A 15,464-nucleotide genomic window follows, 5' to 3' on the forward strand; every position below is an offset into this window, starting at 1 on the left:
GTTATGGCCATCAGAAACTTGTCACAGTGCTGCCGAGATTTTGTTTATGGCTAGTTTTGGGGCTGATTTATGGCCAGATTTTGGGGAACCTGTTCCCAACATTCATGAAACTAAATTTATACATTTTTTTTTATTATACTTTAAGTTCTGGGGTACATGTGCAGAATGTGCAGGTTTGTTACATAGGTACACACATGCGATGGTGGTTTGCCGCACCCATCAACCCGTCATCTATCTACATTAAGTATTTCTCCTTATGCTATCCCTCTCCCAGCACCCCCACCCTCGACAGGCCCCGGTGTGTGATCTCCTGCCCCTGTGTCTGTGTTTTCTCATTGTTCGACTCCCACTTATGAGTGAGAACCTGCGGTGTTTGGTTTTCTGTTCTTGTGTTAGTTTGCTGAGAATGATGGTTTCCAGCTTCATCCATGTCCCTCCAAAGGACATGAATGCGTCCTTTTTTATGGCTGCATAGTATTCCATGGTGTATATGTGCCACATTTTTTTTATCCAGTCTATCATTGATGGGCATTTGGGTTGGTTCCAAATCTTTGCTATTGTGAACAGTGCTGCAATAAGCATACATGTGCATGTGTCTTTATAGTAGAATGATTTATAATCCTTTGGGTATATACCCAGTAATGGGATTGCTGGGTCAAATGGTATTTCTAGTTCTAGATCCTTGAGGAATCGCCACACTGTCTTCCACAATGGCTGAACTCATTTACACTCCCACCAACAGTGTAAAAGCATTCCTATTTCTCCACATCCTCTCTAGCATCTGTTGTTTCCTGACTTTTTAATGATCACCATTCTGACTGGTGTGAGGTGGTATCTCAATGTGGTTTTGATTTGCATTTCTCTAATGACCAGTGATGATGAGCTTTTCTTCATGTTTGTTGGGTGCAAAAATGTCGTCTTTTGAGAAGTTTCTGTTCATATCCTTCACCCACTTTTTGATGGAATTATTTTTTTCTTGTAAATTTGTTTAAGTTCTTTGTAGATTCTAGATATTAGCCCTTTGTCAGATGGGTAGGTTGCAAAAATTTTCTCCCATTCTGTAGGTTGCCAGTTCACTCTGTTGATAGTTTCTTTTGCTGTGCAGAAGCTCTTTAGTTTAATCAGATTCCATTTTTCTATTTTGGCTTTTGTTGCCACTGCTTTTGGTGTTTTAGTTATGAAGTCTTTGCCCATGCCTATGTCCTGAATGATATTGCCTAGGTTTTCTTCTAGGGTTTTTATGGATTTAGGTCTTACGTTTAAGTCTTTAATCCATCTTGAGTTAATTTTTGTATAAGGTGTAAGGAAGGGATCCAGTTTCAGCTTTCTGCATATGGCTAGCCAGTTTTCCCAACATCATTTGTTAAATAGGGAATCCTTTCCCCATTTCTTGTTTTTGTCAGGTTTCTCAAAGATCAGATAGTTGTAGATGTTTGGTGTTATTTCTGAGGCCTCTGTTCTGTTCCATTGGTCTATATATCTGTTTTGGTACCAGTACCATGCTGTTTTTGTTGCTGTAGCCTTGTCGTATAGTTTGTAGTCAGGTAGTGTGATGCTTCCAGCTTTGTTCTTTTTGCTTAGGATTGTGTTGGCGATGCGGGCTCTTTTTTGGTTCCATATGAAATTTAAAGTTTTTTCTAATTCTATGAAGAAAGTCAATGGTAGCTTGATTGGGATAGCATTGAATCTATAGATTACTTTGGGCAGTGTGGCCATTTTGATGGTATTGATTCTTCCTCTCCATGGGCATGGAATGTTTTTCCAGTTGTTTGTGTCCTCTCTTATTTTCTTGAGCAGTGGTTTGTAGTTCTCCTTGAAGAGGTCCTTCACATCCCTTGTAAGTTGTATTCCTAGGTATTTTATTCTCTTTGTAGCAATTGTGAGTGGGAGTTCACTCATGATTTGGTTCTCTGTTTGCCTGTTTTTGGTGTATAGGAATGCTTGTGATTTTTGCACATGGATTATGTATCCTGAGACTTTGCTGAAGTTACTTACCAGCTTAAGGAGATTTGGGGCTGAGATGATGGAGTTTTCTAAATATACAATCATGTCATCTGCAAACAGAGACAATTTGACTTCCTCTTTTCCTAATTGAATACCCTTTATTTCTTTCTCTTGCCTGATTATCTTGGCCAGAACTTCCAATACTGTGTTGAATAGGAGTGGTGGGAGAGGGCATCCTTGTCTTGTGCCGGTTTTCAAAGGGAATGCTTGCAAGTTATGCCCATTCAGTATGATATTGGCTGTGGGTTTGTCATAAATGGCTGTTATTATTTTGAGATGCGTTCCATCAGTGCCTAGTTTGTTGAGAGTTTTTAGCATGAAGCGCTGTTGAATTTTGTCGAAGGCTTTTTCTGCATCTATTGAGATAATCATGTGGTTTTTGTCTTTGGTTTTGTTTATGTGATGGATTATATTCATTGATTTGCATATGTTGAACCAGCCTTGTATCCCAGGGAGGAAGCCAACTTGATCATGGTGGATAAGCTTTTTGATGCACTGCTGGATTTGGTTTGCCAGTATTTTATTGAGGATTTTCGCGTCGATGTTCATCAGGGATATTGGCCTGAAATTTTCTTTTTTTGTTGTGTCTCTGCCACATTTTGGTATCAGGATGATGCTGGCTTCATAAAATGAGTTAAGGAAGGTTTCCTCTTTTTCTATTGTTTGGAATAGTTTCAGAAGGAATGGTACCAGCTCCTCTTTATACCTCTGGTAGAATTTGGCTGTGAATCCGTCTGGTCCTGGACTTTTTTTGGTTGGTGGGCTATTAATTGCTGCTCAGTTTCAGAACTTGTTATTGGTCTATTCAGGGATTCGACTTCTTCCTGGTTTAGTCTTGGGAGGGTGTGTGTGTCCAGGAATTTATCCATTTCTTCTAGATTTTCTAGTTTATTTGCATAGAGGTGTTTATAGTCTTCTCTGATGGTAGTTTGTATTTCTGTGGGATTGGTGGTGATATCCCCTTTATCATTTTTTATTGCATCTATTTGATTCTTCTCTCTTTTCTTCTTTCATAGTCTAGTGGTCTATCTATTTTGTTGTTGTATTCAAAAAACCAGTTCCTGGATTCACTGATTTTTTGAAGGGTTTTTTGTGTCTCTATCTCCTTCAGTTCTGCTGTGATCTTAGTTATTTCTTGTCTTCTACTAGCTTTTAAATTTGTTTGCTCTTGCTTCTCTAGTTCTTTTAATTGTGATGTTAGGGTGTCGATTTTAGATCTTTCCTGCTTTCTCTTGTGGGCATTTAGTGCTATAAATTTTCCTCTACACACTGCTTTAAATGTGTTCCAGAGATTCTGGTGCGCTGTGTCTTTGTTCTCATTGGTTTCAAATAACATCTTTATTTCTGCCTTCATTTCATTATTTACCCAGTAGTCATTCAGGAGAAGGTTGTTCAGTTTCCAGGTAGTTATGTGGTGTTGATGAGTTTCTTCTTTTTTTCTTTTTCTTTTTTTTTTTTTTGAGACAGAGCCTCACTCTGTCACCCAGGTTGGAGTGCAGTGGCGCAATCTCGGCTCACTGCAAGCTCCACCTCCTGGGTTCACGCCATTCTCCTGTCTCAGCCTCCCAAGTAGCTGGGACTACAGGCGCCCACCACCACGCCTGGCTAAATTTTTTGTATTTTTAGTAGAGACGGGGTTTCATCGTGTTAGCCAGGATGGTCACAATCTCCTGACCTCGTGATCCACCCACCTTGGCCTCCAAAAGTGCTGGAATTATAGGCGTGAGCCACTGTGCCCAGCCTTGATGAGTTTCATAATCCTGAGTTCTAATTTGATTGCACTGTGGTCTGAGAGACTGTTTGTTATGATTTCTGTCTTTTGCATTTGCTGAGGAGTGTTTTACTTCCAATTATGTGGTCAATTTTAGAATAACTGCCATGTGGTGCTGAGAAGAATGTATATTCTGTTGATTTGGGGTGGAGAGTTCCATAGATGTCTATTAAGTTCGCTTGGTCCAGAGCTGAGTTCAAGTCCTGGATATGCTTGTTAATTTTCTGTCTTGTTGATCTGTCTAATATTGACAATGGGGTGTTAAAGTCTCCCACTATTATTGTGTGGGAGTCTAAGTCTCTTTGTAGGTTTCTAAGAACTTACTTTATGAATTTGGGTGTTCCTTTATTGGGTCCATATATATTTAGAATAGTTAGCTCTTCTTGTTGCATTGATCCCTTTAACATTATGTAATGCCCTTCTTTGTCTCTTTTGCTCTTTGTTGGTTAAAATCTGTTTTTTCAGAGACTAGGATTGCAACCCCTGCTTTTTTTTCTTATTATTGCTTTCCATTTCCTTGGTAAATATTCCTCCATCCCTTTGTTTTGAGCCTGTGTGTGTCTTTGCCCGTGAGATGGTTCTCCTGCATACAGCACACCAGTGGGTCTTGACTCTATCCAATTTGCCAGTCTGTGTCTTTTAACTGGGGCATTTAGCCTGTTTATATTTAAGGTTAATATTGTTATGTGTGAATTTGATCCTGCCATTATGACGCTAGCTGGTTATTTTGTCCGTTAGTTGATGCAGTTTCTTCATAGCTTCGATGCTCTTTACAATTTGGTATGTTTTTGCAGTGGCTGGTACTGGTTGTTCATTTCCATGTTTAGTGCTTCCTTCAGGAGCTCTTGTAGGAGAGGCCTGGTGATGACAAAATCTCTCAGCATTTTCTTGTCTGTAAAGGATTTTATTTCTCCTTTGCTTATGAAGCTTAGTTTGGCTGGATATGAATTTCTGGGTTGAAAATTCTTTAAGAATGTTGAATATTGGCCCCCACTCTCTTCTGGCTTGTAGAGTTTCTGCCGAGAGATCCACTGTTAATCTGATGGGCTTCCCTTTGTGGATAACCCGACCTTTCTCTCAGGTTGCCCTTAACATTTTTTCCCTTCATTCCAACCTTGGTGAATCTGACAATATGTGTCTTGGGGTTGCTCTTCTCGAGGAGTATCTTTATGGTGTTCTCTGTATTTCCTGAATTTGAATGTTGGCCTGCCTTGCTAGGTTGGGGAATTCTCCTGGATAATATCCTGAAGAGTGTTTTACAACTTGGTTCCATTCGCCCCATCACTTTCGGGTACACCAATCACACGTAGATTTTGCCTTTTCACATAGTCCCATACTTCTTGGAGGCTTTGTTCATTTTTTTCACTCTTTTTTCTCTAATCTTGTTTTCTTGCTTTATTTCATTGAGTTGATCTTCAATGCCTGATATCCTTTCTTCTGCATGATCAGTTTGGCTGTTGATACTTGTGTACGCTTCACGAAGTTCTCATGCTGTGTTTTTCAGCTCCATCAGGTCATTTATATTCTTCTCTAAACTGGTTATTCTAGTTAGCAATTCGTCTAACCCTTTTTCAAGGTTCTTAGCTTCCTTGCGTTGGGTTAGAACATGCTCCTTTAGCTTGGAGGAGTTTGTTATTACCCACCTTCTGAAGCCTGCTTCTGTCAGTTAATCAAACTCATTCTCCATCCAGTTTTGTTCCCTTGCCGGTGAGGAGTTGTGATCCTTTGTAGGAGAAGAGGTGTTTTGGTTTTTGGAATTTTCAGCCTTTTTGTGCTGGTTTCTCCCCATCTTCATGGATTTATCTACCTTTGGTCTTTGAAGTCGGTGACCTTCGGATGGGGTCTCTGAGTGGACATCCTTTTTGTTGGTGTTGATACTATTCCTTTCTGTTTGTTAGTTTTCCTTCTAACAGTCAGGCCCCTCTGCAGCAGGTCTGCTGGAGTTTGCTGGAGGTCTGCTCCAGACCCTGTTTGCCTGGCTATCACCAGTGGAGGCTGCAGACCAGCAAAGATTGCTGCCTCTTCCTTTGGAAGCTTTGTCCCAGAGGGGCACCTGTCAGATGCCAGCCAACGTTCTCGTGTATGTGGTCTCTGTCAGCCCCTACTGGGAGGTGTCTCCTAGTCAGGATACATGGGGGTCAGGGACCCACTGGGAGGTGTTTCCTAGTCAGGATACATGGGGGTCAGGGACACACTTGAGGAGGCAGTCTGACCCTTATCAGAGCTTGAACACTGTGCTGGTTGATCTGCTGCTGTCTTCAGAGTTGCCAGGTAGGGACGTTGAAAGTCTGTTGAAGCTGCGCCCATAACCACCCCTTCCCCCAGGTGCTTTGTCCCAGGGAGGTGGAAGTTTTATCTATAAGTCCCTAATTGGGGCTGCTGGCTTTTTTTCAGAGATGTCTTGCCCAGAGAGGAGGTAGTCTGGCTGCAGGGGCCTTGCTGAGCTGGGGTGGGCTCCGCCCAGTTTCAACTTCCCAGCGGCTTTGTTTACCCTGTGAGGGTGAAACCGAAACCGCCTATTCAAGCCTCCGCAATGGTGGATGCCTCTTCCCCCACCAAGCTCAAGCATCCCAGGTTAGCTCAAACTGCTGTGCTAACCGCGAGACTTTCAAGCCAGTGGATCTTGAGCTTACTGGGCTCTGTGGGGGTGGGACCTGCTGAGCCAGACCACTTGGCTCCCTGGCTTCAGCCCCCTTTCCAGGGGAGTGAATGGTTCTGTCTTGCTGGTGTTCCAGGCGCCACTGGGGTATGAAAAAAAACTCCTGCAGCTAGCTTGGTGTCAGCCCAAACGGCCGCCCAGTTTTGTGCTGGAAACCCAGGGCCCTGGTGGTGTGGGCACCGAAAGGAATCTCCTTGTCTGCAGGTTGCGAAGACTGTGTTAAAAATGCAGTATCTGGGCCGGAGTGCACGGTACAGTCCCTAATGGCTTCCCTTGGCTAGGAGAGGGATTTCCCCATCCCCTTGCACTTCCAGGGTGAGGTGACTGCACCCACTGTCCAACCAGTCCCAATGAGATGAACTGGTACCTCAGTTGGAAATGTGGAAATCACCCACCTTCTGCATCGATCTTGCTGGGAGCTGCAGACCAGAGCTGTTCCTATTTGGCCATCTTGCCAGCCAAGGCCAACTTTTTTTTTTTTTTTTTTTTTTGAGACGGAGTCTCAGTCTGTTGCCCTGGCTAGAGTGCAGTGGCACAATCTTGGCTTACTGCATGCTCTGCGAGGTCAACGTTTTTAGATCCCGCATATGAGTGAGAACATGTGATATTTGTCAGAAGCATCCATTTTAGAAATCACTTGTGTATCTGTGTTTCTAAAGATTTGTAGTTTTCTTTTTGCTAGCTCTAAAGTTTTATTTTTCAGTTTATTCCTAGTTTTGTTGTCATTAATGAGGTTGTAAATTTTTTTTTCTAATTGGTTATTAGTTACATATAAAAATTATTTTTATTTTTGTATTTATTTTATAACTGACCTTCATTTAGTTTTAACTAATAATGTGACATAAATTATACACTGTTTAAAATAACTGTATCATATTCAATTTATACACCATTTCTAGATTTAAAAGAACAATTAGATCTTTAACTTGAGATGCTTCACCTACTGGGTGAAGATCTCTATATGCCTAATTTTTTTTTTTTGTCAGTGGTAAAACGATGTGAAACAATGTATGACCTGTAAATTATTACCCTTAAACCTATTATGCTTTGGATATGAAATTAGAGGATATTGTTTATTGTAGCTGAGTGATTACATTTTATATACATTTCTTCTACTAAACTTTGTTGTAAATACTTGACCCCACAACCAGTTTATAGGATTCTGATTGTAAAACATATGAATATATTGTTTAAACTTGTTTTATAAAGTTTTTGATATACTATAAGAAAGTATTTTTAAGATTCCAAGGTCTAGAGAAGAAAAAGATACAAATTGGTTATAAATCTAATATTGTCTTAATATTAAATCTAATATTAAGTCTGCTTTTTTAAATTATACTTTTAAGTTCTGGGGTACATGTACAGAATGTGCAGTCTTGTTACATAGGTGTACGTGTGCCATGGTGGTTTGCTGCACCCATCAACCATCATCTACATTAGGTATTTCTCCTAATGCTATCCTTCCCCTAGACCCCCACCCCCAACAGGCCCAAGTCTACAGCGCATTTTAAAGAAAGATTTTTTTATCTCCAGTATAATTACAAATAAGATGTTGTAACTTGAATTGTCTCAACTGACAACTTGGAGACTCATTTTCACTTTTTCACAAAATCCTATTGTTTCAGTGAGACAAACGACAAAAGCAGTAATACAAAAGCAATAATCTGTCCAAAGAAACACAAAGAAAAAAGCATATTATTTTATACTGTTTTGCTTATTTTTTTTGCTTTTTTTTTTTAACAAAAGGAAACGTGGTATTATCTTGCAGTTTATGACTAACATAGTATAATACTCATTTGCTTTTTCTGAGGTGCCACAGAAATTTCTAACATAAATTGAAGAAAAGGTGGATGTTTTGACACCAAAATTGTGTGTCTGTGTGTGTGTGTGTGTGTGGGTGTGTGTGTGTGTGTGTGTATTTCTGAGCTGGCACAGCCATGTGCAGCATTTGGTGGTGGTTCTTTTCACAGGATGAGCTGTTACCCAGCTCCACAGAACCTTGGATATCGTGTAGCCTAGTTCCTCCTCTTACTGCTCCCATCTCTCAACACTGTTTGCTTTCAGTTCGTTCATGCAAGTTCAATGAAATCACCTTAGATTCTTCCTTTTGCATGTTCATGATATCATAATAATTATTTTAAAAAACCCCAATTGCCCTGTTTTTCTTAGCTCTTCACCTGAAAGACTATGAAGACATCATCTCTCCTGTGGAGATCTACTCTCTGCTAGCACTCTGCGCATGTGCCAGCAGAGCCTTCGGGACTTGTTCAAAAGCTTTCATTAAACTTGAATCTTTAGAGACCCTCAGTTCAGAACAGAAACAGCAGTATGAAGACCTTGCTTTAGAAATCTTCACCAAACATACTCCAAAAGATAACAGAATACCTGAATTGGACAGCCTTATGGAAGGGTAGGCTAATTTTAATTAGTGGATGTCATTCTATCTTATTAGAAGCTTGGATTTCTAGATGTACAATGTTTAATGTAGGAATTAAAGCACTAAATTTTGAAGCAATTCACATTAACATTATATCCTATTTTATTTTTACAAGTGTATTCATGCTTTATTTTGTCATTGTAAGAAAGGTTTTTTCTTGAAAAAACTTTTTTAAATGAAGTATTTGATGTTAATCTCAGAATTTTTATTCTTTAGGTTTTTTTTAAGTGTATTAAATAAAGTTAGACTAATGAGAAGTTTTAAAGTATAATGAATTGTTTCTCCCCTTGTTTTACAGTGGAGAAGGGAAACTGCCAACATGCGTTGCCACAGGAAGCCCAATCACTGAGTATCCATTCTGGATGTGCAGTGTATGCAAGCACGGTGTCCTTGCTCAGGAAATAAGCCACTACACCTTCTGCCCCCTATGCCATAGTCCAGTGGGATAAAGGAATGATAAACTGTATATAACTGTAAAATATATGTGGCATATATACATGGCTATATGCTGTATATGTAATAAGGTTTATTTCTGTGAGTTTTGTATGAAAATCAGCCTCATTTATAGTTGAATTTTTGCACAAAATATATGTTAATAAAATAATTTTTATGGCAATACAACTGTGAAATAATAAGGCTGATTTTCATATAAATGTATGAAAATCAACCATATTTTCTCTCTCCCTCTCTCTTTTGTCTATCTTGTATTTGGTTACATGATACCATAGAAATATTCCAAATAAATATTTTTCTCACAGTGTCAAGGTAACTGAATTCATTAAAAAGTCTTGAAGGGAGTAGGGAGTGGGGGAAGCATGGGAGTGGGGCAAAGTTGAATTTAGAGAATTTTTATAACCCATGTTACAAGGAAGTTAAACAATTGTAATAATGAAATGAGCTTTCTCTGTAGCCGTATTTAATTAAATAAGTGTCGAATGTCTTCTTTATTATATTTTCAGAAGTGAAGCGATGGCATTTTAAGACATTTTTTACAATCTGAATTGTTTCTAATAGCCCTATTCTTCTATTTTAAAACCTGTCCTTTTAGTCTGATTCAAGAGATGGCATTTGGAATTTACACTTTCATATGATTGTGCAGCAAACTTGGCTCTATTTATAATGAAAATAACTTGGGAAACAAAAATATCCATTTTGTAGTTATAGCTTCTGTTGAAACATTGTCACTAAGCTGGACCCTTAATTTACACAAGTATTGTTGAGGGAGTGATTCTTTCTTGATATGCATCTGTTTTCACTTATTATTAATTTGAAAGATAAACAGTTGTGATCCGTAATGGATCATTTCTTATGTCTTTTATATAGCTAATAATGTTCTCTGTTTATTTCTCATGAATTCCCATTTTGTGGCTAAAGACCAGACCTTTGCACTATTTCATCAAGATTATTTTATTGAGGTTTGGCTTACGTATAGTAGAGGCAATACATAGAGATACGCAACTTTGTTATTGCAGCTACAATACACTTTCTCAATCTCATATGTTTTTGTCTTGTAGAGACAGAGACAAGTTCAGCATGTTGCAGATTGGGAATAGTGAGCTATGAGAAGAGATTTATAGCGTAGATGAGCTTCGGATAGATAGTGGGCTCATTGGCCTAAATAAAAAGAGAAGACCAGAAGTCTTTGAGGTCTCTGTCTCTATTCGTGCGCCTCGTGGAAAATTACTTCGGTACAATGGTAGCCTCTAAATACACTATCTCGCAAGCTATTCCAGAGGTCATGGAACAGAAAGCCTTACAAACCAAATAAAAATTCTCAAAATACATTGGTTTATTGAACCAATTTGCAATACACAGTGAGGAACAAGGAGAAAGCAATGATAGATTAACACTGTTAGTGTAACGTGCCAGTGGAGTGGAAAGAACGCAACACCTGAATCCTGGGTTATGTAATGTTTTTATGTCCTGACTCACATTCTGTCACATAAGCTTTCCCCTAATAGTGGGGTTACAAAGAGGACCAGAGTGGCCGTTTGAGCCAGATGACTTAATCAGATGAAATGTGCCTGAGGCCAACGATGTACACTTGCTCTATAGAAGGGTCTCAGGGGCAGGTACACTTGACCACAGCAATAGCTTGCCTATTAGTCTGCTGAGCAGTCATGAATTTTATTGTATTTCTTGGGTAAGTACAGGCCAGAATGAGTGTTGCCAGTGGGTAATTGAATCAGCTTCTCACACATATTGAGGGCTTTATATGTCTCATGCATACTTAGTGTATCATGAATATTTGGTATCTTTGTGACTTTTCATATTTTTAGTGCTTCATGAATATTTGGTATCTCTTGCTCCTTTCTATCTGTGGTCACACATACATGCTCTGTTAACTTTGCCTAAGATGTCTCCTAAGTTACTAACTTACTTACCTAAATGTAACATAATGAATTCCAGCTTTCTCATTTGTCCTATACCAGAATGGGAAATTTCCCCAAATCAGAAAATCACATCCTAACAGAGAAGTCTGTCTAAGGCAATACATCTCCTGTTGAACTTACATCTTTCCACAGGACTTTCTGTTTTTAGGGATGAGACTATTCTCTGCTTCATCAAGGAAAGAGCAATGTTCAGGGTTGTAGGGATGGCACGCTTATTAGCTCTGCCTGTCTGAAAGGTTCCTGCAGGACAGTTTGGTCAGTGTTGCAATTCTTAGTCCATGGTCTAATGCTTGAGTATCTCTTCTTTCCCTTTCCTATCTCAGGAATCAGCTGAGAATTCATTCGATTGTCGTGCCTCTAGCCCCTTACTGCGGTTTGTTGGTTACACTTTCATTTGCTTTAATTCTAGGATCACCTGTTGACTCCTCAGTCTTCACCTAACTTTGGAAACTCTCTTTTGGAGCCTTCTCATTTCCTGCTAATTCCGTGCTGCCTGAGCCCTAGAATTTTCTCACCAACGAATTATTCCAGGTAGATCCTAAGTTGCTGGATCTAGTTGATATTTAAACAATATCTAGTTGATATTTCTAATTCAGTTGCATCCAGAAACCAGTATCTCTAAAAACAACCTCTCATACCTTGTGGACCTAATTATCATATATGTATATGTGTGTGAGTGTGTGTGTGTGTGTGTGCGTGCGTGCGCGCGTGCGTGTGCATATGTATATAGACAGACACATCTTTTTTACTTTTGTAAAAGCTTATGCCTCTTTGGTATCTATATCTGTGAAAGTTTTAATAATCTGCCATAATATCTTGGGGACCTTTGTCTTGTATGTAAATGGTACTAGAGAAAACACCTATATTATGAGTCGATCTAGTTGGTTTTATTCGACATGAGGAAATTTCCAGATAACAACACTAACAAACTCTCCCTTGACTAGGGGGACAAAGAAAAGCAAAATTGACCGTAAAAAACAATTACCTGGTGAGAAGTTGCATAAACAGAATTAGACAGTATATTGAAGACAGCATCATTAAACAGTTATGTTGTTCTCCTTGCAAAAAACATGTACTGACTTCCCACTGAGTAATGCCAAGTTGTTTTTTTATTATAAAACTTGCCCTTAATTACATGTTTCAAAGTGGTTTGGTGGGCCAAGGTATTGAAATGATGGAACTGACTGATAAAGCTGTACAAATAAGCAGTATGCCTAACAAGCAACACAGTAATGTTGACATGCTTAATTCACAAATGCTAATTTCATTATAAATTGTTTTGCTAAAATACACTTTGAAACTATTTTTCTGTATTCCGAGAGCTGAGATCTAAGATTTTATGTAGTATTAAGTGAAAAAATATGAAAATAATAAACATTGAAGAAAAAAATAACTTGTGTTTATTCCACGTTTTCTTTATCTATAACTTATGGAGAACATGGTGTTTGCTTTGTCTTCATTTAAGTATTCTGATGGGGGTTGGTTAGGAGGGTATTGGGCTCCAGAGTGGAGAAGGGGAAAAGGGAGCAGGAGGTACAATAGATATACAATACCACTTTTGCTACCAAACAAGGGGGAAAAAACCCCAACAACCTTCCAGAGGCACTAGGCAAATGTCAGATATTGGAGGTTGCTGTGAACTACTCCTTAATGGTCATGCTGAGTTCTCATTTAGGAATGAAGGAAATTATGTCCTACTAGACCTATAAGAGAAAATAAAGAATGCTAAATGTGATAATGTTGTAGCTCCAAGATTTTCTACTCAGTTTCAAAATGAAAATAGGAATATTATATTGCCTCTACTGTCTATTTTAAAGATCATTTTCTCAATTCATTTTTTTCTCTAAGAAACTAATATTTACTGCTTTTTTGAATATAAAAAGCAGGCCAGGCGCAGTGGCTCACGACTATAATCCCAGCACTTTGGGAGGCTGAGGCGGGCGGATCACGAGGTCAGGAGATTGAGACCATCCTGGCTAACACAGTGAAACCCCGTCTCTACTAAAAATACAAAAAATTAGCCGGGTGTGGTGGCGGACACCTGTAGTCCCAGCTACTTGGGAGGCTGAGGCAGGAGAATGGCATGAACCCAGGAGGCAGAGCTTGCAGTGAGCCAAGATAGCGCCACTTCACTCCAGCCTGGGTGACAGAGCGAGACTCTGTCTCGAAAAAAAAAATATATATATATATATATATGTGTGTGTGTGTATATATATGTATATATGTGTATATATATGTATATATATGTATATATATGTGTATATATGTATATGTATGTGTATATATATGTATATATGTGTATATATATGTGTATATATATATGCGTATATATGTGTATATATGTGTGTATATATGTATATATGTGTATATATGTGTATATATATGTATATGTATATGTGTATATATGTGTATATATGTATATGTATATGTGTATATATGTATATATGTGTATATATGCGTATATATGTGTATATATGTGTATATATGTGTATATATATATGTGTATATATATGTGTATATATATATGTATAAAGCAAAAATGTTCATGGCAGAAATTTTCAAAAATACATAACAGTATAGATGAGAAAGTAAAATTAGTTGATCTTTATAAATAGAATTATATTTTAGTTGAATTTAAGAGATGAAAAAAACTGAAGGGACACTGAAGAAATTTGTATAATTGGTTTCTTCGTACCAAAATCAGTATTTGTTCTCAAGAGATTTCTTTAAAATTAAAAGAAAGTAGACATTAAAAGGCTTTGGGAGGCCAAGGTGGGCGGATCACAAGGTCGGGAGTTCGAGACCAGCCTGGCCAATATGGTGAAACCCTGTCTGTACTAAAAATACTAAAATTAGCCAGGCATGGTGGTGGGTGCCTGCAGTTCCAGCTACCTGGGAGGGTGAGGCAGGAGAATCGCTTAAACCTGGGAGGCAGAGGTTGCAGTGAGCCAAGACTGTGCCACTGCACTCCAGCCTGGGCGACAAAGCGAGACTCTGTCTAAACAAACAAACAAAAAATTATTTAGCTAATTTATTCTTTGGCAGAGTTTAAATTTCTAGGTAGTAAAATTGAGAGAGATTTAGAAAAAAATGAGATGCTTCTACATACTACAATGGCTAAAATTGACAAGAGAAATGGTGAGGGTATAGAACAGCTGAAACTCTCATACATTGCTGATGGAAATGCAAAACAATACACTCACTTGGGAAAAGTTTGGAAGTTTCTTCTAAATTTAAATATACACTTAACATAGAACCCAGAAATCTCACTCTTAGGAATTTACCCAGAAGAAATCAAAACACATTTACAAGAATACTTGAATGCAAATGTACATAAGTTTTATTTATAGTAGACAGAAACTAGAAAGAAACCAAATATCCATTAATATAATATGTGAATGTATAAACAAATTGTGGACTATCCACACAATGAAATACTACTCAGCAATAAAAAGGAATGAACTGACACAAGTAACAACATAGATGAATCTTAAAAGCACTGTGCTATGTGCAAGAAGCCAGATATAGAAGACAGCATACTGTATGATGTTATTTATATGAAATTCCAGAAAAGACAAAATCACAGAAAGTAGTGCCTGAGATCAGGGAGAAGGATAGGTGATTGACTTCAAAGGTGTACAAAGGAGCATTGTGGGATGATAGAAATGTTCCATATCTTGGTTTTGGTGATGATTACATGACTCCACATTTGTTAAAATTCATCAAATTGCCCATTTAACATTGGTAGTTTTATTTTTTTAATAAGAGATTTCTATTTTAGTTGAATTTAACAGAAGAAAAAGAAACTGAGGTGAGACTGAATAAATTGCTGTATTATGTCTTTATACTGACAGCTATCAGCTCCTAAGAGATTTCTCTAAAGTTAAAAGAAATTAATGTAAATTATACCTCCAGCTGATTGAAGTCCACCTTTTCCACACTGATGTGCAATTATATGGGGAAAAAAATCAAGTCCATATATGTAGGTAACAATTTCTGTTTTCTTTTTCTATTCCATTGATCTGTTTGTCTTTCTTTGGCCCAAAGCAGAATGTCTCAGTTATTATAGTTTTTAAAATAGGTCCTGCTATCTGGTACAAGTCCTACTTTGTTTTTCTTCTTTAAAAATGTTTTGTCACTCTCAGTCCTTTGCACTTCTTTTCTACATATACAACCATATAACCATGTTTAATGACTGCC

General features: G+C 38.2%; 1 protein-coding gene across 4 annotated transcripts in view; it reads left to right on the top strand.

The window, feature by feature from the left end:
- The window catches only part of WDR35 (WD repeat domain 35), an 80,762-nt gene extending 68,105 nt beyond the window's left edge, over nucleotides 1–12,657 (top strand). For 2 of the 4 annotated variants that reach the window (XM_055252395.2, XM_055252394.2), the window contains 2 exons: nucleotides 8,604–8,844; nucleotides 9,170–12,657. In XM_055252395.2, the coding sequence (XP_055108370.2) occupies nucleotides 8,604–8,844; nucleotides 9,170–9,320 (392 nt within the window). In that variant the 3' untranslated portion in view covers nucleotides 9,321–12,657. The remainder of the gene's footprint in view (nucleotides 1–8,603; nucleotides 8,845–9,169) is intronic. The other 2 variants (XM_063622797.1, XM_063622798.1) reach the window with 1 other exon arrangement.
- Nucleotides 12,658–15,464: the final 2,807 nt, after the last annotated feature.

Source organism: Symphalangus syndactylus, chromosome 18 (genome assembly GCF_028878055.3).
Source record: "Symphalangus syndactylus isolate Jambi chromosome 18, NHGRI_mSymSyn1-v2.1_pri, whole genome shotgun sequence".
Lineage (NCBI taxonomy): Eukaryota > Metazoa > Chordata > Mammalia > Primates > Hylobatidae > Symphalangus > Symphalangus syndactylus.